Genomic DNA, 23,119 nt, shown 5'->3' with positions numbered 1-23,119 from the left:
ACCGGGAGCCTGAAGGAAGCCAGTGAGAGCAGCATTGAAGCATCAAAAGCTGCCCTGACTTTGATCCTGAGCAGATATAAACATGGGCTACAAGCAAAGGTAGTTCCCTCTTGGCTGTGAGGAAAGGTTTAGAAGTACCGGAACTGGGATGCTTTCGTGGCATGTTGTGTTGATATTGCCTGCAATGTGGACTGTATAAAAACGTGCAAGAAGTCTGGAGATAACTGCAGAGCCTCCGTGTGGGACACCACCTCCGTGTGGCCCTGCTCTCTCCTAGGTGCCCGCGCTTGTGTTGGGATTCTACCAGCACCTCGGGGGCCTCCAGCGCCGCCGGGCTCGGCACGCTGTCCTGGCCTCGCTGTTCCTGCTGGCCCACGCGTTCATGGAGGAGGCCACCTCGGCCCTCCTGAGCTTCCAGCTGCCTCTGGACAAGTACAGGGGGCCTCTGCTCTCATGCACCTTGCTGCTTCTGCCTTCTCTGTAGTCTCTTAGCCTGGTCACGTAGCAAATGCTTCTCTCACCACAGCGGTTTCCAGGCTCATTGCTAGTCCTTAACGCTCCCTTTCAGCACCTTCTCCACTGCCTTCCCGATATCAAGGATCTCAAATTTTGCCAATACCCCGTAGGACCAGAGTGAACTGGTCAGTGTTTTCTACCCCACTTTGTGGGGTGGCTGGAGCATTTGTCCAAGCCCAGATGGGCCAAGGGAGACTCCATCTACAGATGGCCCAGGGCCTGGTGGCACAGGACCCCCATCATACGTGTGGGCACCAAGTTTGCTCCAACCTGGTGCCTGAGCTGGTGCCACGAACTAACCTGCTTTATGGATATAGCTCTTTCTTGTGGTGGTTGTGGGGCTGCTGCAGGGCACTGTGAGTGCCTGTCTGTGTGATGATCTGCAGGGATGCTGCCAGCATGTGGAGGGCTCTCGTCAAGGCCAGAGTGGCCCCTGACACCCAGCGCCTCATGAACATCCTGCTGCGGAGGCTGCAGGAGCGGCCGGGCGCCGACGGGCAGGGAGCATCCACAGCACCCATAGCCGTAAGGGACCTAGAGGCGAGCGGGAGGCTGGGGAGCGGAGCACCTGGCCCGGGATTTCTGCAGGAGAGAGCAGGAGATTTCTGCTCCCCTTAAAGCTCTTCCCCGTCTCTGTGCCCTCCTCCCCCCAAACCGTGCGCCCCTTCCTCCTCTTGCCTTGTGCTCTACCTACCAGCAGGTCCTTCCCCATCCTTGCAGATGCCGCCCAGCCCTCCCTTTTCCAAGGAGGGCTGAGCAGGAGGGGGTTTCAGGTGCTTCCCCCCGCAGGCAGCAGGCGCCGTGCGCGAGGTGCTCTCCGTCCACAGCGGCGCCAGCGCCGTCACCGCGCGCGTCTTCCCGCGGCTGCTGCTGGCGCTGCTGGTGCAGGCGCGCTACGGCGCGGGGCTCGCCGTGCCCGCGGGCCGCGCGGCGCCTGCACGGTGAGGACGGGCACCACCGAGCACCCCGCCAGCCCTGCCCCATGGCACCTCCGGGCTTCGGTCTGGGCCCTCCTTGTCCTCGGCCGAGCGGGACTTTCCTGTGGCAGCCCCGGGCCACAGCTCCCGGAAAGCGCCCTCCCTGCGACTCGCACCCTCGGCTCTGCCCTGTCGGGGTGGCTCCCCGTCCCCTCCAGCGAGCAAATCCCAAGGGCAGCAATCCCAAGGGCAGCAATCCCAAGGGCCAGACACAGAGAGGTTCTCCTCGCCCCATGATATGCTGACATCCAGCCCAGCAGCGCCGACTGCTGCCATCTCCACGAGCTTCCCTCTGGTTTTGCCCTCCTCCTGTGGGCAGTGAACTCTTTGGGAGAGAGCTGTCTGACCCCCAGGGACCAGCCCTGCATCTAGAGGTCACAAGCCACAGCTGTGCCACTTGTCACTGAGCACTTTGCGGCAGACACAGAGTTTAAGAGGCCACTAATCGTCCCTACCCATGGCAGGAGCACCCCATAGGAGCTGCCTGCCCCAAAGCTCCTGTGGGGCAGCAGGGTGCCCATAGCCCTGTCCCATCTGCGTGGCCAACACACTGCCCTCGAGCCCTGCCACGTAGCAAGGTGCCACTGAGCCCAAGGAGAGCAGGGCTGGTGCAACCCCTCTCTGCCCACTTCACAGCTGTGCGGTGGAGGCTGTCAAGACCCTGCTGCTGAAGATGGGCTGCCACCGTGAGCTCGCCTTGGTGGAGAAGGAGGGCGGCTGGGACATGCTCGTCACCCCCCAGAGCCACCACCGAGGCGTGAGCTTGCTCGCGAGGTAAGTTACTGCTTGCAGCTGCGTTCATTCGCCCCTCCCCTTGAAAGACTCCAGTGACTTTTATCTGGAATAAAAAAGACATTTATCTGCCATCTCAGAACCATGGTCCAATGCAACTGCTGCGAGCTTTGGAGGGTCTTGTATCATCTGGTCCCCTTCCTTGAACAAGGGGACAAGCAGCTCAAAATCACAGCGATGGCCTTCTTTGTTGAGGTGAGGCTCATTAGCTCAACACGAGCCGTTGTGGTTCGGGAAGGTACTGGCTTTGGGGCTTCTTTCCCAGAAAATCCCCTGGCATTGAACCCAGCATCCACTTTCCTGGATTAAATGAGCTGGGGGGAGTTCTGTGAAATCGGAGAAATGCCGGGAAACGAGGAGTGCAGAGGAAAGAGCAGAGACGCTTTGCCTTGCTGCAGCATTCCCCTTGTAGGGGAATAGCTGGTGCTAGTTGGGACAAGAAACAGGATTGCCGGAGAGGAGCACGATGCCCATGTGGAAACTGAGCTCCCAGTCTGCAGCACAGCCCAGACCGGGATCTGGGAGTTCTTTGCATCAGTCCTGTTAGTCCCCATGTGCACAGCTGATGTGGAAGCAGATCCGTGGAAGCAGATCCGTGCCTGGCCATGTAGGACACGGAGCTAGTTGTCATCGCGCTTGTCGGAGCCTTGGCAGCACTTTCCAAGGAATCAAGGTGGACAAGGAATTCTCTGTTTTCCAGCTGGATATCCTTGTGCTCACAGGGCTGTGTTTCCTTTTGCCTCCTTTAAGCTCCTGCAGCTGCCCGAGGCGAAGCGGCTCCCGCAGAGGTACTCGGTGACCCGCCTCGCGCAGGGGCTCCCGCACGGCGACCCCGTCATGCGGGTGCTCTGTGTCAAAGGACTGATAACCATGGAAAAGTGGCGCGGAAAGGTGGGCTCCTGCTCCTTCGGCTATCCGGGAAAAGCCAGTGCATGAAGCCGGAGAGCTCCCTAACGCTCTGGAGCTGTCCGGGCCCGTTTCATCACCCTGCAGCTCTGCTGCTGATGGTGTTTGTCCCACCAGCCCGGTCCTCTCTGTCGTGCACATGCTTTTATTTCTACATCTCTTCCTCAGCTGCTTTTGGCTGCCTTATTTTCCTGGGAAGATGCGAGGCTGCGTTTCTTTCAGCTGTTGGCTTTTGCATTCGAGAGGCTGTCGCTCCTTCCTGCAGCATGGAAATAAGCACGAGGGAAGCGTTTCCCCAGGGCCCGACTGCCGCTTGCCTGCAACATTCCCATGTGCATCCTCTCTGTCCCAGGAGCAGTGCTCCAGGAGGAGACAGGATGGGAAGCAGCTGCTAGGGTTTCACTTGAATAACCCTTTTAAAGGAAATACTATTTTCCTAGGGGATTTTTCAGGGTTTGGAAGTGCTACCTCCAAACCTGTCCTGTTTTTGCTGTATTTGGTCCCACGTCCTGCGTAGATGCGGCGTCAGGGAGCGTGTGACCTTCGTCCTGTGCAGGACATCCAGGGCCTGGTGCCAGCCATGATGAGGAGCTTGCAGGGAGTGGACGGGAAGCTGGTGGTGGAAGCGCTTGCCGACGTTGGGAATATCCTGCGAAGCCTGGACACGGCGACTTGCATCGGCTGCATCACCAGACCCCTCAGGCTCCTCTTTGACGACGTAAGGGAGTAGCGTGGTGCTGGGGACAGGGCAATGGGGAGCTGCCCCAAAAGTGCAGGGGACCCTAGCTACTCCTCTGGAAGAGCTCATTTTGACTGTACGTACGGGATGCTGTGGCCGTAAGCAAAAAGATGAGCACTGCCTCGTACGAATGCAGGTAGGAGAAACTGTGCAGGTTGAGCATCCTATGGTGGCTCCACCACACGGATGCATCCAGCTCAAAACAGCTTATTGTGCAGCTTCTCCATACCCAGAATGGTAGAAGGGTCTCTAAGGAATGAGGTCTCGTTGTGCTCGTACCACTTCTGCACACACGTTTAAAGATGTTGTAGTTTCCAGAGGTCCCGCAACGGAGCCACGGGGTGGGCTATGCGGTCCCCAATCTCCCGCCCAAAGCCCCTCTTCCCGAGGGAGGAGCGCCTCTCCGAACGGCGGCGCCGGCGCATCCCGGCAGGAGCGGCCCAGCGTGCGCCTGGCCGCCGTGTCGCTGTTCGGCGCGGCGCTGCGCAGCCTGAGCCGCTGGCCGCGGCTCCCCGAGCGCCGGGAGCTGCTGGACAGCGTCGTGCCGCTGCTGCTGCGCTCGCAGGAGGCCAACACCGACGTGGCCAGGGCAAGTCCCCGGGCCGGGCCTGGGCTGCGCCTTGCGAGAGGCGCGGCGGGGTTTTAGCGGGACGGGGCGGCCCGATGCGGATGCCGCCGCGTCCCGCAGAAGTGCGTGAGGGCCCTCAGGGAGTGCGGGCGGCTGCTGCGCTGGAGGCTGCCCAGGGAGGCCGGCCGCGAGCAGGCCTGGCACCGCCGCCAGGAGCACGCTCGGGACATCTGCGAGGACCTGGTGAGCGACGCGCGTGCCTCGCCGCGACCTGCGCAGGGACAAGGGCAGAGCACGGCGCTCGCTGCGAGCCGCGGGCAGGGCTTTTGGGCACGGGGCCGCCAGGGTTCGGCTCGCGCCCGCGGCTTCCCTCTCCTGCGGTTCTTTCCCTCCGAGGTGAAGAAACACGGAGAGCATGTGCCGAGGTTCCTGTCCCAGAGCCAGCGCTACCTGGAGAGCTCCCAGCCGGCGCTGCGGAGGGCGGCAGAGCTCTTCGTGGGTAAAGGCGGGAAGCCTGGTGTCCTCCAGCCCCAAAGGAGCCGTAGCCTCGTGAGGGAATCCCCAAGTTTAGCATTTATTTATTAATTAATTCATCTTTCCCATGCTGTGGGCTCCTCTCGGAGTCCTCGTGACAGGTTACGCAGGGTCTCCTCCACAGGAGCACACTGTCCCCTAGAGAGGGGCTGCGCTGGGCTCGGAGCTGCAGCCTAATGGCCCTGGGAAACCTCTGAGGTCTTTAGTGGGCAGCCCCAGGACGTAGAACCTCTGGGAAAGGGAGTGTTTGTGCATGGGCATTCCCTGCTCCCTAACTGCACCGTGCCCAGGGTTCCTGGTCGCGCACATGGATCCCGCCAGCGCCACCGAGATGCCCACCGTGAGCAAGGGTAAGCCGGAGGCTCCGGCATCCTGCACAGCGTGGGGGTTTTCCTGGCCCCAAGCGCTGGCGCCAGCTCCAGCGCTGGCTGCAGAAGCCGGGGCGTCTCCGTCAGCCGCGCGGCGCCCCGGGGCCGGGAGGGCTCTGGGCCCCTTGCTGCCGGGGCTGAGGCTGGCAGTGGGGATGGGCTCTCTGCTTCCAGACCCTTCGGGACCCCCGCGTGCGGCGCCGCTCGGACACGCTTGCGGCCGCCAGCCCCTCGCAGGCCCCGCGGCGCCTGCCTGACACCCACCCTGCGCCCCCGGCCGCGCTGCTGCCCCCGCCCGCGGGACCCCAATAAAGACACGGGCGCTGCACCGGCACGGCGCCTGGGGGCGGGGCCTGGCCGGGGGCGGGGCCAGTGGAGGGGCGGGGCCTCGGCTCGGCGAGTAGGCGGGGTAATCTGGAGGGGCGGGGTCTCGAGACGCCAGGGGGCGTGGCTCGGCTGGGTGGGCGGGGTGTAAAGGAGGTGGGGGCGTGGCCCGGCTGGGTGGGCGGGGTCTAAGGGTGGCGAGGAGGGTGATCGGGCGGGAGGGGCGGAAGCGGTTCCGGAAGCGGCGTGGCGACGGCGCCGGAAGCGGCAGCATGGCGGAGGTCGGGGCGGGCGGCGCGGCGCCGCGGTACCGGGGCGGCCTCAACGAAAGCACCTGGGAGCAGGTGAGGCCGGGCGCGGCGGCGGGGCGGGGCCGGGCCGGGCCGCTCCGCTCCGGTTCAACCCGACCCGTGTGTCGGCGGCGGCAGGAGCTGGAGACCATCCCCATGTTCATGACGCGCTGCCCGGCGGAGATCGACGCGGCGCGGCAGCCCGAGCTCGCCTGCCTCCAGTCGCTGCTCTTCGACGAGGAGCGCAGCCCCGAAGGTGCCGCGGGGGCGCCCGGGGCTGCGCGGGGGCCCGGGAGCCGCTGCAGCGCGGCCGCGGAACCGGGGAGGGGCCGTGCGGGGCCCTGTGGGGCTGGAGGCGGCGGCTCGGGGCGCCCCGGGGCCCCTGGGGGCGGTTTGGGGGGCTCTGGGTCCCCTGAGGGCTGGAGGGGGCAGTTTGGGGCAGTGTGGGGCAGTTTGGGGCTGGTGGGGGCGGATCAGGGGGTTTCTGGAGACACTTGGTCTGGGGGAAGGGTTGTTAGTGCCCTCGTGGGGCCCGGAATGGGGTTATTCTGGGGGGTTACAGCGAGTACGCCATGGATCCGAGCCCCCCGCTCAGCGCCGCCCGCCCCGCAGAGCTCGCCCGTCTGTACAAGAACGAGGGCAACGAGTACTTCAAGGAGAAGGACTACGGCAAGGCCGTGCTCTCCTACACGGAAGGGCTGAAGAAGAAGTGCCAGGACCCCGAGCTGGGCGCCGTGCTGCTCACGAACCGCGCGGCCGCCCAGGCCCGGCTCGGTAACCTCTGCTTCCTTGCCGGTGCTCTACGATACCGAGACGGCTCGGGGGGGAGGCAACACCTCCCACGGGCTCCGTGGGGCTCCGGTCTCTGCTGGGGCAAAGTGTTTTGCCACTCGCTCCCTGCCCCGCAGCCTTGAGGTTGCTGCAGGGCAGCAGGGATCCCCTCCCTGGCCCCTCGTGGTGCTGTGGGTTGGTGATGCTCTGCCCCCACTCACGGTATTTCTGTCTTCCCCATCTCATTGATTCCTGTCCTTTATGTGTTTCGCTGTTAACCTGTTCTCTGCTTGCCTCACAGTGCTTGCAGAAGCAGTGAAGTCTGTTTTGTGCTAAAGCCTGCCTAGGTCGGAAATACGAGTGAAGGGTGCAGAGCAGTTTTGCTTTGTTTGCAGGTAACTACCGTTCTGCTCTCAACGATGCCATCCAGGCGAGAAGGCTGAAGCCCTCCCACCTCAAAGCGATCGTGAGAGGTAGGAGTTAAAGCAGCAAGAGTTAAAGCACATCCTTCTGGAACACTCTTGAATATATTGTTGCAACTTGTCATCCTGTTACCAAGCCCTGGAATAGCCAGTTAGGTCTCGCTTTGTTTCAATGTGTATTTCTGTGTGTTAAAGAACAGTGTTTGTAAACCCTAAATTGCTCGGAGGAGGGAACATTGTTTCAAAGGTGCATTTGTTTCAAAAATGTAAAGCACTAGTTGTAGGTGGCATCTCTGCTTCTGTCCCGTTCTGTTATTTCTGTCTCTGACAGAAAGAGCGCTATACATTTTTAACCTGAGAAGTTGGTTTGGACTTTTAAATATTTTATTTTTCTTCTTCAGTTTCCATATCCGCAAAACATCTTTGACTGTAGTTCTGCTGAACATAGATCTTCTGTAGAAAATAACTCTTGTTGCTCTCCAGCATTTATCAGTTCTTATTCCATGGAAACCATTGTTTTACTTTACCTTTATTTATTTATTTTCAAGAATTCACGTTTCAGCATCTGCCCAATATTGTGATCTTGTAACAGACAATGATGGTATTTCTCTAGTAATTTCTCATCAGCAAATGGTACAAAAACTGCTACAGCCTTTTAGTAGTTTTCTCAGGCTAATGCTCCTATTGAAACACAATCCAGAGCAATAGCATCTGCTGCTGCCTTTGCCATGTGAGGCACTAGGCCGAGCGCTGCCTTTGCAGCTCCTGCTTTGCACCAAGTACTGCACTGATTCTGCTGCCAGAAACGTCAAACCTTAATTCTTTCAGGAGCTCTCTGTCACTTGGAGCTAAAGAATTTCTCTGAAGCTGTAGAGTGGTGTGAGGAGGGCCTGCAGATAGACCCGAAGGAGAAAAAGCTCCTGGAAGTGCGAGCCAAAGCCAGTAAGCTAAAGGTAAATGTTACGGCAGCCTCGAGAGCCTGTTGTGCCTGTGCCAGGGCTGCTCTGCTCTGCCCAGTTTGTGCCAAGCAGGCTCCCTTGGTGGACACTGCTCCCTTTAAGTTTCTGTGTTGTTTAATTTTCCCAGTGGTCAAACAGTGGTTCTGCTTAGTGCTTGTTGTCTAGATATGTAGAGGAAGGAGCCAAAATCCTCCTGGGGGGCCTGGCCTGGCTTCTCACCTGCAGAGTAGAGCAGCGCTAAGCGTTTACTTGCTGTGTGTAACTATGGTGCAACCTTCTTATACTGCAGCGAATTGAGGAGCGGGATGTGAGGAAAGCAAAGGTGATGGAGAGGAAGGAACAGAGTCGAAAGGAAAGTTTACTTGCAGCAATAAAGGTGAGCAAATAAGCTTTACCCCTCCTCTGCCCAGCAGAGGTTTTGCTGCCTTTTTCGGGTTGTTTCCATATGCAGCCACAATCCTCCCCATCTGCATGGCTTTGGCCCCAGCATTCCAGTGCATCCTTTTCCATGCTGTTCTCTTGGGCTTTTCTCTCAACATGCTGGTCCTCTGGATTTCCAGCTCTCCTCATCCATTGTCTGGGAATCTGGTTGATGTTCTGGATTTTACTGGGAAGACTAGTTAGCTACCCCAAACTGCAGGGAGGCTTTTGGTGGGCATGTTTAAGAGCAGGTTCTGTAAGAGTGACACAACTTGTCCTTCAGTTGACTGCTATGACTGCTAGTTTCCCTGATCATATTCCCTGCCACTGCTAACTCCTTTTTTTCCTTTCTCCTTCCCTTATAGGAAAGAAATATCAAGGTGGTTCTTGAGCCTTCAAACGAGGAAGAGGAAGTGTCCGATGCTCTGGCTGAGATGTCCTTGGATGGGTTCCACTCTGACAATGCCCTGGGGGCCAAGGTGCACTTAGATGCTGATGGCAGCCTAAACTGGCCTGTCCTCTTCCTGTACCCGGAGCACGAGCAAACGGACTTCATTGCAGCTTTTCATGAGAACACGAGGTGAATGCAGTGAAAATTACAATGCAAACAGGTTAATAAAGCTGTAGTTCTCTGGAATTAAACACAAGTTTTTGTGACTAAAGAAAATAGAAATGGAGTCTTGGAACAGCTTGGTCGCTGGCAGTGCTGAAGTAGCAAAGTGATGCTGCTGCTGGCAGACAAGCCCATTGTGGACTCACGCAGTGAAGCGTGGTGCTGGGAGGACCATGGGGGAGGGAGGACAACTTCAGACACAGCATGGAGTGTTGGACATCCTTTCCAGCGTGACAGTAAAAAGTTAAACATAATATGTGGTTGCATTGCTGTAGTGTGTAACCAATGGCATGAGTTAAAGTGTAGCCTTGGTCTCCTTAGGGAAGCAATGAGTTTGAAGGAAAGCAGCTATGACCCTTATTGATAAAATTTACTTTCGAGTGTGTTTTCCACTTTGCTAATGCATTATTTGCCATCATTCAGATACCACTATTGATTCCTGAAGCTGAACTACTCAAATGCAACTGAGTGGATTCTGCTTTTTTGTGAGGTTTCAGAATACCTTGTCTAAGTTAACATATGTGTTTTGGCTTTTAGATTTATTGATCATTTAATGGTGATGTTTGCTGAGTTACCACCGTGGGATTTGGAGAGGAAGTATCTTCCCAGCAATCTTGAGGTGAGCAATTCGACTTTCAACTTCAGTTGTGATTTCTGGGGTAAGATTAAGCATACATACACACAGCGTGTGTGCATATGCACAATCTGAGACAGGGTTGTTGGGTCTGAATCTGTGAAAACTGCTCCTTTTTGTTCAATATCTTTAAGCCCTGCCAGATTAGCTCATACTATTGCAGGGTTTCACCAGTTAAAAAGCAGCCTTTAGCTATGCGTTGCTTCTCAGATCAGGACAGAAATGATATATTTTGCATTCCTGCTGCCACTGCCCTAAAAAGGTGAGCAGTTACTGATTTATACAGGGAAGACTTGGAATTTACACCAACAAAGTTTCTACATTGCTGAAGTTGCAGCTGCAACAGTCATTGCATGATGCCAAAGTTTGATAGGCACCTAATGGATATGTGGTGTGCTGCAACTGGGCTTTCTGCAGCTTAGGTGCTTGTCTTCATGTATCTTAAGTATTTAATAACCCTGCCATTTTTTTCAGCTCTATTTTGAAGATGAAGAAAGAGCAGAAATGCATGAGGTGAACCCAGAACACACGTTGCTGCAAATGTTGCAGCACCGTAGGTAAGGCTGCTTTGGGTCACCGTTTCCCCTGTTTGATTCCAGTGAGCACCAAGGCTCAGTGAATCAGCTCTAGGCTCTAAGTGCAGTTTGTTCTCTGCCTTCCCAGGCTTAGCTCTTGGCATCTCTTAGTTGGGAAGGTATAAGGTGATGGGACCACCTGGCTTTGTTCCAGGCTTTGGGAATTCAAATGCTGTAGACTCGCTCTTCAAAACTCAGCAGTGTCTGTGATCCCTACGATTTCAGACTTGAAGGGCAGCACAAAAAGAATCTGACTTTAAGCTCTGTTCTAATTAGAAGTAGATGTTGGGAGAAGAGCTGATGCGTAACCCCCCCACACACCTTGGATAGGTGTAGCTTTGGCTGTGGAAGGCCCTGCTAATCGGCGAAAAGGCTGCTTCTCAGCCCTGGGGAGGTCAGTCTTTATTGAAGTGCTGGAAAGTTACTCGCCTCACATGCCACTTCCCAGACACAGGGAAGCCAAATGACTCCTTTTAACCTTTGCAGGTATTTTGTAAAGGCTGGGACTCCCACAGTTTTGGCATTTGTAAAGCGTTCTCCTTTCTCCAAGAAGTATTTCTCCAGCAAGAAGGTGCATCGGCTGTAATGAGCAAGAGTGAAACGAGGAATCACGTGCTGGAGACTGCTCTTTGTGTCCCGCTTGGACTGCGATGTTCTGCTCGTGCAAGAACACCCTGCACCTGCTGGGCTGGGGCACTGGAGTGCACAGGGAAACTTCCAGCAAGGCAGGATGGTAACGGAATGAGGGAATCACAAGAGGGGATTGATTATTCACTGCAGAGCAACCCCGTGGCTTACAGAAGAACATCCTTCGTGGCTCGCTTGTAGTTTTGAGAGAAACCTGAAGCACCAGCAAGCAGCTCTGCACCCAGCCCTGCTGCTTGGGCTCTGCTCGCAGCAGTGGGCCTTACTGACCCTCTTGCTAACTCGTTGTGTTGTATAATTTGGAAATAAACATGTCTATTTTGAGTGGACTGACTTCTGCCGAACGGATGAGACAGTCATTTTTCTCACTGAGCGAAATATCGCGTGGTAGTTCAGAGACTGACATATAGTTATGTGAAACCCAAGCCTGAGAGCCTTATCCGTCATACTAAACGGTAAAGCCAGCATACAGGGTTGTCTGTGCTTCTGGGGTGGCTTTCAGTTTTTAATTAGAAGCAACTCTAGATCTGTCCTTTCTCTCTCCCTGAGCTGCCCTTTAAAGTGGTTGCAGAAATATGCTGCACTTTGAGGTGCATCGAGTGCTCCAGCCATTAAACAGCTATTTGTGATCTTAACAGGAGCGTTTAAGGCCAGAGGCTTTTTCTCAGTCCAGAGCTGCATTCAAACAGCACTAAGGAAAGCAAATATAGTAAAAACTTTTAAAAGTGTAATACAATTTCTTAAATCTGTCTCCATTCAGTCCTGCTTTGAACCAGTTCCACAACAGCTGCTTGGCATAAGCCAGTATCCTGACTATGCATTAGCTCTTGCTATTAGACCAAGGCCTAACTAGTTGAGCATTCTCCTTTTTAATTAATGAAGGATCCATGCAACAACTTTACAAAGTCTATCAGAAATTACGGTTGTTTTCACAGAGCCAGCAGCGAGTACATCCGAACTGCAGAGACTCAAAGCTCAACAATGATTGAAACCATGGCCTGTTACAACACAACGTTCCCGTGATGAGCAAAGCAGAAGCAAAACAGCAGGAATTGCTGGAGTGCCCTGGTACTTTCCTCAAGGCCAGGTCCAACTGGGGCAGTTGAGGAAGGAGCGGAGCCCACAGGGAGCAGAAGAGGATCACGGCACCAATGAACCTACCGGCCACACGGGCCCAGAGCTGCAGCCCCGAGGCAGGAAAGGTGGAGATGGGGGGGAGCAACTTTGCAGAATGGGCTCCCGTGCTCCCCAGCACCTCCTGAGCCCCAGGGATGCATAGGAGAAGCAGACACACAGGCCACGTATGTATGAGTTTTTCTGCTTTTAATGCAGTTTTATTGTCATTCCTACCTGCTGCCCTAGGCAGATGCAGACGTCAGTCACTCCCCCACCCTGTCCTACAGCTCCATTGACTCCTGATTTGCTGAGAAATGAGGAAAAAAACCCTAAAAACATCTCTGCAGCAGGAGCCTTACAGCGGGAAAATCCATCTTGCACAGGGCCGCCGTAACCTCCCTCGCGCTCGGACCCGTCAAGACAGGGCTGGTGCTGGGGCTGGGCACGGCCAGGGCAGGGAGCGGGTCTCCACTCCCACATCACAGCCCCGGCTCCATTCACATTAATGAAATTGTAAGAAATTGTTTAAAAAAAAAAAAATCTGTTACAGTTTGATCGTACAAAGATTCAAGTAGCATTAACGGAGCTGGAAAGGTCGATTCCTATGCATCAGCTTAGAAAATCAGAAAAGGAAGGCAAGGGCAGGGCGTTTGGGAGGCTCCGGGGCGCGGGGTTGTGCCGGGCTGTGACACCGCAGGTCACCACACCAGGACCAGCAGTGGCCACGGGGCAGCCACTGTTGCCCCCTGCCTCTCACCCCTGCATCTTCTACCCCATCACCCTCTTCAGCCTCCTCTCTAGTAATGCCACTAACGAGCTGCTCATCTAAAGCGACCGCTAGAGATCCCGGAGGCGCAGGATGAGCTCGTCCTCGTCCTTGTTCTTCAGCAGGAACTTCTCGCAGGCCACAAAGGTGGCGTAGAAGTTGGAGGAGAGGCCCGCGATGTTGGTCGTCACGTAGTTGAGGTAGGCCGGAGTGGCCTGGTTGTAGTAGGCCACCTGCAACCCCCAGGGCATGTGTGTGAAGGACACGTGTGGAGGTTGGAACCTCTTCTACTGAGTGTGAGCATCGGGTTTGGCCTCCTGGCTGCCTCTGCTGGGGTGCAGAGGGGCAGCCAGGCCAGGAGGCCAGGAGCCAGGAGCCAGGCCAGGAGTCACCCCTGTGCCCTCATCTGGGGACCATGAACTCCTCCACAGATGGGAACAGGCTGGACTCGGTTCACATTCTGGTCACAGCTTGGGACCAGAGCTGTGCACCAGCCCAGGAGGACACCTTGGACGTGGGAGAACATCCCAGCACCAGGAGGACACCTTGCACATCCCAGCAGGAGGAGGACAGCGCACACTGAGGACAGCCCCACTGCAAGGTCTCACCTTGCTGGTCTCCTCCGTCTCCGGCCAGATGCAGAAGCCCGAGCACAGCGTCTCGCTGCGCGTGAAGGTGTTGGTGGGAGGGTGGGTGGGCAGCGTCACCGAGCGGAAGGCCACCACGTAGGGGTCCCTGGAGGCGGTGCAGAGGAGGACGAGGGGAGCCTCGTGAGGTGAGCGGGATGCAGCTCGCCCGAGGGGAGCCAGGGCACGCCAGGCTGCCCAGCTCACCCCTTGTCGCAGGGCTTGCGCCGCGACGCCAGGATGACGAAGTCTTGCGGCTTGTTCTCCGGGCTCGGCGTCCGGCTCACCACGTGGTAGATGGCGTCGTCCTCGTCCACCTGCTGCACCAGCTCGGCGGTCCTGGCGCGCGCAGGGCGGCCGTGAGCGGGGCAAAGTCACCCGCAGCGGCCCGGCCAGCCCCTCCTGCGCGTGCTCTGCTCACTCACTGCGGTGGTTTGGGGTCCCCCCTCCCCGTGGGGACAAGGTTCAGCAGCCCCACAGGGGGCTCAGGAGCAGTTTTCCTCAGAGGAGGAGGCTGCTCTTATTTACTGCTTCACCTTTGGCACCTGGCTCATTCTGGGGCAGGAGATGTTGGCTCCAAGGTGAACTCGGAGACGGCTCCAAGCTCGTACCCAGGAGGGACACGCTCTGCTCCAGCCCTGCCAGAAGGTGCCTCTCCCCGTGCTGGTCTTTGGGGGCAATAAGCACCAAGCTAGAGCCAGGGGTGCCAAGCGTGGCAGCGGCAGCACCGCCTGAGATGTCCTGGGCAGGGAAGCAGCGGCCGAGGGGAGGACGGGGGCTCCCGCCAGCACTCACGCGTAGTGGCCGTCCCACTCGTGCCGCCGCCGCGGGTCGGACAGCAGCGAGAAGGCCTGGGCTGCCGTGATGCGGACCGTGATCTCCATGCGGAAGGAGAGGAACTGGTCCTCCTCCAGCGTGTACATCCGCACCTGCGGGGACAGGCGGTGAGCGGGGCGCGGGGGCACCCTCGTGGCCCCGGCACCCCAACTACCTTCTCCTGCTCTCTGGCAAGGACCCAGTTGGCTTTGGCGACCAGAGTCTTCAGCGCAGAGACGTTGTTGTAGCTGAGATAAACCTGCAGTGGGGACACGAGGAGCCGTGGGTGGCGCAGGGGACGCCTCCGAGGGGACCCGCAGCGCCGGGACGGGCAGCCGGGATGTTGCTTGTTGCTTTACCTTGTTGCTTTGGTCCCAGGGCACGGAGAGCGGCACCTCGGACTGCCTGCAGGACACGATGTATTTCCTATGGAAAGGGAATCGTTCCATATGGCAGGGCGCACGTGGGACCCATGGGACCCCGGAGCCACTCGGCTCCAGGGACATCAGCCTCTGTCTGTCCCCTCTGCTGCCGCTCACCTGTCCAGCCGAATCTTCTGCCTAGCGCTGGCCTCTCTGTACCTCCTCTCTCCATCCTGGCCAAGGGAAAAAGCACTTCAGGTTAATGGGAAACAAGCAAAGAGGGAAAATCCTTGGTTGTTTTTTTTTTGGCTTGTTTTTGCCCCCACACTGTGATGGGCTCCAAACATCAGTCACATCCTCCAGCCCATCCACAACTTAACTCATTGGGGGAAAATGAAAGATTTCCCCTAAATTAGAGGAAGAGCAAGCTCCAACTTGCAAGCGATACGCAGCTGAGCCCTGCGTGGCTATTCCCCCAATGTGGACAAGTGGTTTATTTTATTAGCAAAGCAATCAGTGCAGCTCCCTGACTATGGCGCAAGGAGGTCACCATTATAACCTCGAGGTGTTTGCCTTGCAGTGAATGAAAGATGATAAAACTGGGGCCTTTGGGGCCAAGAAGGAGCCGCGCTGCTCACCTGCGGCTCGGGCTGCAGCCGGGGCAGCGCGCGCGGCCGGCCCTGCTCGTCCAGCACCACGAAGGTCATGAAGGCGCTGTTGATGTGGCGCCGGCTCGGCGCCGGCTCCTGCCCGTAGGCCTCGGCGCAGACGCCCACCTCCATGCTGCGGGGCGCAAGCGGGACACGCGGGACTCCCTGCGGAGCCGCGGGGTTTTTCCCCGGATATCTTCATTTCCCCCCAACACGCACCTGTTCTTGAAGGCGTTGTTGACGATGGCCTTGAGCAGGACGCGGTCGCCCACGTGGGAGGGCCCGCGGAAGTGGAACATCTCGATGGCGCTGAGCGTGGGGTGCGCGCGGCAGAGCCGGCTGCGGGGCGCGCGGCGCGTCAGCCCGGCCGCCTCGCCGTCAGCGGCGCCCCGCGGACGTGTCCCCGCGGGCTACCTGGCGGCGATGGTGGCCACGTTCTCCATCCAGGCCATGATCTGCCCGCCGAAGGCGTTGCCCTGGTGGTTGGCGTGCGGCGGCAGCACCAGCTCCACGCTCTCCACGCGCGTCTCGGCCGCCGGCACCACCGCGCTGCCCTCCCGCGTCTCCGGCTCTGCGGCGGGAGACACCCGCGCTCAGCGCCGCCGCCGCCTCTCCGGAGCCCGTCCCGGCGCCCGCGCCGCGGTACCGGTGTCGCGGGGGCAGCGGGCGAGCAGGTCCTTGAGCGTGTCCTTGTGGGCCAGGCGCATGCGGCGGCGCTCGGCGGCGATGCTGTGCTCGATCTTCTCCTCCTCCGTCTGCGGGCTCAGCGGCTTCAGCTTCACCTGCAGGCAGCAGGCGGGTGGCAACGCGGCCCCGGCCAGGCCCCCGGGACCCCATCGCCCCCACGGACACGGAGCTCTTGCTCCTGCTCCTCCGCAGCCCTTGGGAGCTCGGGGGCTTTTGGGGTGCTGGGAGGCAGCCCGGCCGCGCTCACCTTGGCGTCACCCTGGCCCTGCGCCACGAAGGTGGCGAATGCCTTGCACGTGCTCCACCGCCGCCCGCTGCACAGCTCCTCGTGGCTCACCTGGATGCCCACCTGCGCGGGGGCAGCGCGGCTGAGCCACGAGGAGGCCGGGCCTCCCGCGTCGCCAGCCTCCCCGGAGCCTCCATGACAAACCCGCGCGCACAGCAAGCCCCGTGTCCGGCTCAGGCCGGGCAGGAGGAAGGCCGAGGAGCAAGCGGGCGCTTGCGCGGCCACGGGGAGCAGCAGGACGCGGAGCTGCAAGAACGCAAACGCAGTGCGGGAAACGGGCGCGGGGCACGAACCTCCATGCTGGAGTTAAAGGCTCGGTTCACCTTGGCCTTGATGTTGACCACTTGCCCCACGCTGGAAAAGCAACAGAAAGGAGGCGTTAGGGGGGATGAGCAGGACAAGGGCTCTGTTTACAAAGCAGGTTCAACCAGCGAGCTTCTCCTTTGGGCTCCAGCCTCGGGCCTGAGCCCCGCAGGGCAGCAGCTCCAGGCGGGACCAGGACAGGTCTCCCCAAGGCTGGAGCCGCAGCCCCGTCCCCTTCGCTGGCGAGAGACACCGGTCACAATCAGCCCCCTTTGCAGGTGGCACCACGAGGAGCCTCCTCAGGGCCTCCTGCAGCATCACCGCTCAAGCTGCTCCTCCTCCAAGGCCGTGCTTACTCCCTTTCCCACCTTCTGTAGGCTTCAGAGCGAACACACAGGCAACTTCAGCTCTGCAGCCATTTCCACTCTAATTAGCACCAATTAAATGAACAGATGCAACTCATTGGGGGCACGCTGATAGGAAGGAGTCCTTACCACCTGCGTTATTAAGTGAAGGACACCCCTCCTCTAAAGAAGAGCTGTGCTGCGGAGCTGAAAGCCTGAGCTTTAGTTCCTTAAGCTAAAAAGGCTGAGTAAAAGGCCGAGCTTTAAGCTGGCAGCAGATGCCTGCCACCTAACCCTGCTGGGGTTAGGGCCCACGCATCCATACCCGGCGCTGCTCCTGCCCCGCGGCCGCCCAGCAGCGCGTTTGGAGCGGGGCTGGAGCGGGGAGAGAGCGAGAGACCGGCGGAGCCGTCAGCGACGGGGCAGGAGAGTCCCCGCGGGACGGCCACCACAGCGGGAGAGCAGCAGGATTTACCCCCGAGGGCCGCTCTGGGATTGAGAAGCGGGCGGGATGGCAGCTGCTCCGTGTCGGGAGCGCGGTGGGGAGCAGAGGTGAGCGTGGAGCGGGCCGGGCTCTGCAGCGCGAGGCTGCCCATGTTCACACCCGGCATCTTTTCAGGGCCAAACCTGGCGGGTTTCTGCCCAAAACTGCACCTCGGCTGGTGTCCGGCCTCCCCAGCAAAGCAAAAGCCACGCAGGGCTGGAGCGCGGGAAATGTGCCGGGAGGAGTGGGAGAGGCAGCTGGTTCCTGCACCTCCGCCTGCGCCCTCTGGCAAGGATGGGGCCGGGCATTTCCCCAGGGCAATGGGGACAGCCGCTGAAGGGGGAGCCAGCTGGTTCCTGCGCCAGAGCTGCGCGGGGGACAGCACCGCGGCGGCCGCTCGTCCCTGGCTGCCCTCTCGGCGCGGTGCCCGGGGCTGCACCCGCCAGCACCGCAGCCCGGACCGCGCTGGCCTCCCCGAGCTCGGGGCCTCCCCCGCGCCGAGGCCAAGGAGGCCAAGGAGGCCGGGCCTTCGCCCCGCCGCTGGGTGCACTGCACCAAGCCAGGCACCCAGAGGCCCCACGAGCCTCCACGGAGGGAGCTCTCCCAGCAGGAGGGCTCCCGTATTCCGGGGAACATGCCGCACCCCGCTCCCGAGGCGGGCCGCCCCTACCTGATGGTGTGCTCGAAGTAGATGTCGTCCATGGAGGCGGTGACGCAGGGGCAGCCCGCGTGGCGCTCGGCTGCGGGGCGAGAGCGCAGGGCGGCGCTGCAGAGCGCGGCCGCCCGCCCGGGGCCCCGCGCGCCCGCCGGCCCGCGCGCCCGCTCACCCGAGAGGCAGGCGGCCGTGTCCATCCACTTGAGCAGCTGGCCGGCGCCCAGCTCGCCGCGGTGGTTGCTGTGGCAGGGCAGCACCAGCTGGCTCATCTGCACCTCGGTGCCCGGGCGCCGCGGCGCCGCGCTCGCCATGCCGCTGCGGAGCCGGGATGGAGCCCTGCGGACACCGGGGGATGTGAGGGGTTACACCAGGGGACACCCCGGGACACACCACGGGACAACGTGGAACATGATGGGACGTGGTGGGACACCGTGGGACGTGGTGGGACACCGTGGGACGTGGTGGGACACTGTGGAACATGGTGGGACACCGTGGAACACAGTGGGACATGATGGAACATGATGGGACACCATGGAACACGATGGGACACAATGGGACATGATGCGACCCCACAGGACACGGTGGGACATGATGGGACGTGGTGAAACACCATGGGACACCGTGGGACATGATGGGTCACCACGGGATGTGATGGGATATGATGGGACACCACAGGACACTGTGGAACATGATGGGACACCAGGGACATGATGGGACATGATAGGACGTGATGGGACACCACGGGATGTGATGGGACATGATGGGACACCACAGAACATGGTGGGACACAACAGGACACAATGGGACACCAAGGGACACGAGTGGTGGAGCTGAGCTGGCCCATGGGAATGCAGCTCTCGCTCCCTCATGCCCAAGAGCCTCCTCACTGCAGTGGCAGTGCCCACTCCAGGTCTATTCCCAGCCTGCGGCATTCCCGGCAGCTGGAGGAGAGTGGGAGCTGCCACCAGTGCCTCCCTTGCGCGTCCTGCTCTGCCATCGCCCTGCACTGGTTGTGAGACCCCGTCGGCGGCAGCGCCTCTTCCCTTTGCTTTGCCCAGCCATTACTAAGCAGGATTTATCCTCAAAATGAAGCCTCCAGCAGCACCGCAGCCCCTCAAACAGTGCTTCCCAAAGCAGAGCCACCAGGAGCCCTCCCTTCCCATTGCTCCGGATGGGAGACGTTGCAGGAACGGTGCAAACACCGGGTGAGCGGCGCCTGCGATGAGCCCAGAGCCCAAAACTCGGCGTTTGCCATCCACAGACTTTCGGGAGCAAACCAAGGAGACGGCCACATGCCAAGCCTGAGCGGAGACAAAATTACCCGGGAATCGTGGCCGGAGCGGCACGTTAGCAGCCGCGGGAGCCGTCGGAGCCTAGGGTCTACTGAGGCGGCACGGCGGGTACCTGGAGGCCGTTGCACCCGGAGAGCTCCTCAGGGACCTCGGCATTCCCCTTCACCATGGCTAGGAGACAACTGGCAACGGGAAGAGGCGCCGGGATTAAAATGGGAATAGCGGGTGCAGACGGAGGCTGGCCCTGCTCTGCAGCCGCCTCTCTGAAAGCAGGAGCGCTGGGAATGTCTCCCTGCTGCATCACGAGCTTTTCCAGAGCCACGGGCTCCATGGAAAAACAAAGGCCGGTTGTGGGTGCCAAGAAGGGTGTCCTTGGAAAGGGGTGGGATAAAGAGCGGTGCACGGAGTGTGGCAAGGGCGGAGGGCTGCCGGGAGCCAGGCTGGAGCTGCTGGGACACGGAGCGTTTTCCGATGGCTCCTGGGGCCGGGACGAGCAGCCGCTCCCGTTGCCCGGCATCCTGGCATGACTCACGGCTCCAGTGTGCAAAGCAGCACCGCCTTCCGCTCCTGCCCCGCCAAGGCCCTTCCCGGGAGGAATAAAAGCAGGAGAAAGCTGCTAAAGCTGGAAAAAAAACTGCTAAAAATGTATAGAAGTCCCAGTTAAAATTGGGGCTACCAGATGTACTTCTGTGTTGGGGCTTCCTATGCAGCAGCGCCGGAGATCAGGACTGTGTAGCTGAGACCGGAGCCGCTCGACACAGGGAAAATCCACCTGGGGAAGTGGATGGAGGGATCCCGGTGCCCGAGCCCAGCCCTGGAACTGAAGCATCCCGGGAGCAGCGGCTCCCCTGAGGCTGGAGCGTGGGAGCGCAGCGGGAGCTGGACCACGGACAGGCGCCGGGCGCACGGCCGGCATTCCCGGCGGGACACGTCCTGCGCCGTGACGGAAAGACTCCCAGCTATGCTGGCAGCGCCGGAGCAAACTCCACTCCGCCTCGGCCCTTGATAGCAGGGCAAAGATTTTCCAGATGTCACCTTGTCACCCTGTCCAGGACACTTTTTCCTTGCAAACAGGGCCTGGAAGAGCAGCCCAAGGCCCTGGAGCGCGCCGAGCACCGCGGGCCAGCCGGAGCATCTCCGGAGAGCCGGGACGGAGCTGCGGATCCGTGGCGGAGCCCGCGGGCGCCTTGGGAAGCGGGGCCGGGTCCCTCCTCTTGGGGCCTTCGGCCTCACTCGCCTGTGGGATTTTTAAAGCGCGGGTCGCCATGGCAACGGGATGCGTCGCCTGGGAGACGCGGCGCTCGCTCCGGCCCCCGCCGGTGACCCAGTTCCACCGAAACAATAAAGTTTGCGGGGGGGAAATATTATTATTATTAATGATGATTAATAATAATAATTAATAATAATTAATAATTAATAATTAATAATTAATAATTAATAATTAATAATAAGAATAAGAATAATAAAGCTGCCCAGAGGAATAATTTCCTGGCCGTCCGAGTCCACATGCAGCCCAGGGTGCAGGGAGACCCCGCGCAGCGCCGCTCCCACGGGGATCCGTGGGCGATATCCATGGAAACGAGGGATCCTGACCTACTTTGGGAGACGCCGCGGGCCGTGCGGACTCCGGGAGCGGCGCTCGCCGAGCCCAGCGCCGCTGCGCGCCGGGGCCAAAGTCCCAGGCCAAGGGCCCGGTGCGGGGACGGATAGTCCGGCCAGCACCAGAGCTTTCCCGCCGGGAGGGCCCAGACCTCTCCCTTGGGAATTCTGGGATGGCCGAGCCGTCCATTGCAAGTGAATACACACGCAGTTTTGCGGGAAAAGGACGTGCAAGGGGGTTCCCATTCCCGTCCCTGCTCACCTCGGCGCCCGGCACCTGCGCCCGCATCCGGGCCCGCTCCGGCCTGTGTCCCGGGAGCGCCGCCAGCGCACACCCCCTACTTCCTTAAATACAGTCATCCCCAGCCGTTCTTAAGGTAGCCCTCGGCGAACATCCGAGCCGGAGAGTGGGGGAAGAAATGAAAGAAAAATCACCAGAGATTGAGGAAAAAAAAGCAGATTTCCCCACGTTAGCCCCGCAGTTTGCTCTCTGCGGGAGGCGTCGCTCCGTTTGGATGTCATTCGCAGGCTTTTCCAAGTGCATCCCGGCAATCTAAGCCATGCGCTGGGGATCAAGGCACTTTGCCGGGAGCTGGCGGCCACGGAATCCGCCGGGATTGGGGGAAATGCGGCCGCGCTCGGGCTCTGAGAGCGCCCGGCTACTGCAGCAGCTTCCCTAGGGATGATCCCGGGCATCCCCACCCGACGCCATGCGGGAAGGAGGGGAGCGCTGCGGCCGCACGATTCACCGGAGCACCGCAGGAGAGGCTCCCTCGGGAAGAACATCCCTGTCCCGCGTTAAGGGAATGTTTTAGCCCCTCGGAGCGCCGGTGCATGGCAGTTTAGTACAAAAACCCGCGTTTTTTACCGCCTGGGAGCGCGGTGGGAAGGGGAGTCACTTTCCTTGTCCTCTTCACACAACCCATTGAACACACAGCGGTTAATTTGTCACACCGAGACGGGGCTGAATCATTCCCGTTATTTCCAAGAAGAAAAGCCATGGGGCACCGTGCCATAATTACGGCTCGTGGATGATATTCCCATGGCTGCGGCACCCGGGTAGCCCCATTCCCAGCCCCAGCACCTCCTCGCTTCCCATCCGGCGCCATACGCCCACCTCCAACGGCTCCGTGATGCTCACGGAGTGGCTAATTAGCTAAATGAATTAATTGACACTCATACTTGTAATTAGCAAACGGTTGCAAGCAGCTATTCTCCTCGGGACAGCTAAAATTTCCCAGGGACTCGTGTTAAAACACTGTAAAATCGTTAGGAGTAAATAAGGCGGGCAGCACATCCACACGCGGCCGCTTCCTGGCGCCGTAAACAAGCCGGAATTGCAGGAGATCCCGGGAATCTGCCAGAAATGGCAGAGCAGGTTGCGGGATGGAGGATGCGGGATGCGGGATGGAGGATGTGGGATGCGGAATGCGGGATGTATCCCCCTGGACGTGGTGTCCCAAGTCTTGTTTCCTTCCCGGCACCCGGATAGCTGCTCCAGAGCGCAGGGCGGATAACGTTGCCTGAGATGCAGGGAGAGGGGAAAAAATCCACTGGGCGCTACCCTATTTTCCAGCCCGTCCGCTGGTATTTATTTAATGAATCCAGCTCTTGTGTCCCCTGCGATGGAGGGAGGAGGGAAGGGGCCGGCTGCGAGGCTGAATGGAGGCCAGGCTGCCGAGGGGGATGTGGGATGGGATGGGATGGGATGGGACAGACCCCTTCCCGCTCCAGCCCCATTCCCATTCTCATTCCCATTCCCACCCCGTTCCATGGGCCCCTTCCCGTTCCCGTTCCCCTTCCCATTCCCCTTCCCGTTCCTGTTGCCGCTCCAGGCCTGTTCCCATTCCCCTTCCCGTTCCCAAACCGGGCCCCTTCCTGTTCCCATTCTCATTCCCGTCCCCCTTCCCATTCCCGTTGCCACTCCTGTTCCCCTTCCCCTTCCCTTTCCCGTTCCCGCTCCGGGCCCCTTCCCGTCCCCGTTCCCCTTCCAGCTCCCGCTCCCGCTCCTCTTCCCGTTCCCCTTCCCGTTCCCGTTCCCCTTCCCGTTGCCGTTCCCGCCGCGCCGCCGCGCGCCGCC

At 59.5% G+C, this 23,119-nt stretch overlaps 2 protein-coding genes across 2 annotated transcripts; one reads left to right on the top strand and one right to left on the bottom strand.

Annotated features, from left to right (window-relative positions):
• Positions 1-2,462: 2,462 nt before the first annotated feature.
• Positions 2,463-11,441, top strand: LOC112960077 (tetratricopeptide repeat protein 4-like). The gene is made up of 17 exons (XM_026054252.1): positions 2,463-2,480; positions 3,036-3,176; positions 3,748-3,917; positions 4,306-4,519; positions 4,619-4,741; positions 4,895-4,997; positions 5,323-5,382; positions 5,878-6,068; positions 6,153-6,270; positions 6,627-6,788; positions 7,181-7,258; positions 8,036-8,160; positions 8,456-8,542; positions 8,952-9,166; positions 9,737-9,818; positions 10,308-10,390; positions 10,895-11,441. The coding sequence occupies exons 1-17, from the start codon at positions 2,463-2,465 to the stop codon at positions 10,992-10,994; spliced, it is 2,070 nt and encodes a 689-aa protein (XP_025910037.1). The 3' UTR covers positions 10,995-11,441.
• A 1,259-nt stretch (positions 11,442-12,700) lies between these two features.
• On the bottom strand, positions 12,701-18,435 carry ACOT11 (acyl-CoA thioesterase 11). The gene is made up of 15 exons (XM_026034583.1): positions 18,321-18,435; positions 18,164-18,233; positions 16,656-16,716; positions 16,324-16,425; positions 16,045-16,171; positions 15,804-15,960; positions 15,609-15,728; positions 15,378-15,522; positions 14,917-14,972; positions 14,737-14,803; positions 14,553-14,636; positions 14,357-14,490; positions 13,769-13,900; positions 13,544-13,670; positions 12,701-13,168 (listed from the first exon to the last, which is right to left on the bottom strand). Exons 1-15 carry the CDS (start codon positions 18,415-18,417, stop codon positions 13,007-13,009), a joined length of 1,641 nt encoding a protein of 546 aa, XP_025890368.1. The 5' UTR covers positions 18,418-18,435; the 3' UTR covers positions 12,701-13,006.
• Between the last annotated feature and the right edge of the window lie 4,684 nt (positions 18,436-23,119).

This window comes from Nothoprocta perdicaria, unplaced genomic scaffold (assembly GCF_003342845.1).
Source record: "Nothoprocta perdicaria isolate Ctin4 unplaced genomic scaffold, notPer1 scaffold_0, whole genome shotgun sequence".
Taxonomy (NCBI): domain Eukaryota; kingdom Metazoa; phylum Chordata; class Aves; order Tinamiformes; family Tinamidae; genus Nothoprocta; species Nothoprocta perdicaria.
The sequence above is the reverse complement of the archived record's forward strand: the minus strand, read 5'-3'. Positions and strand labels throughout refer to the sequence as shown.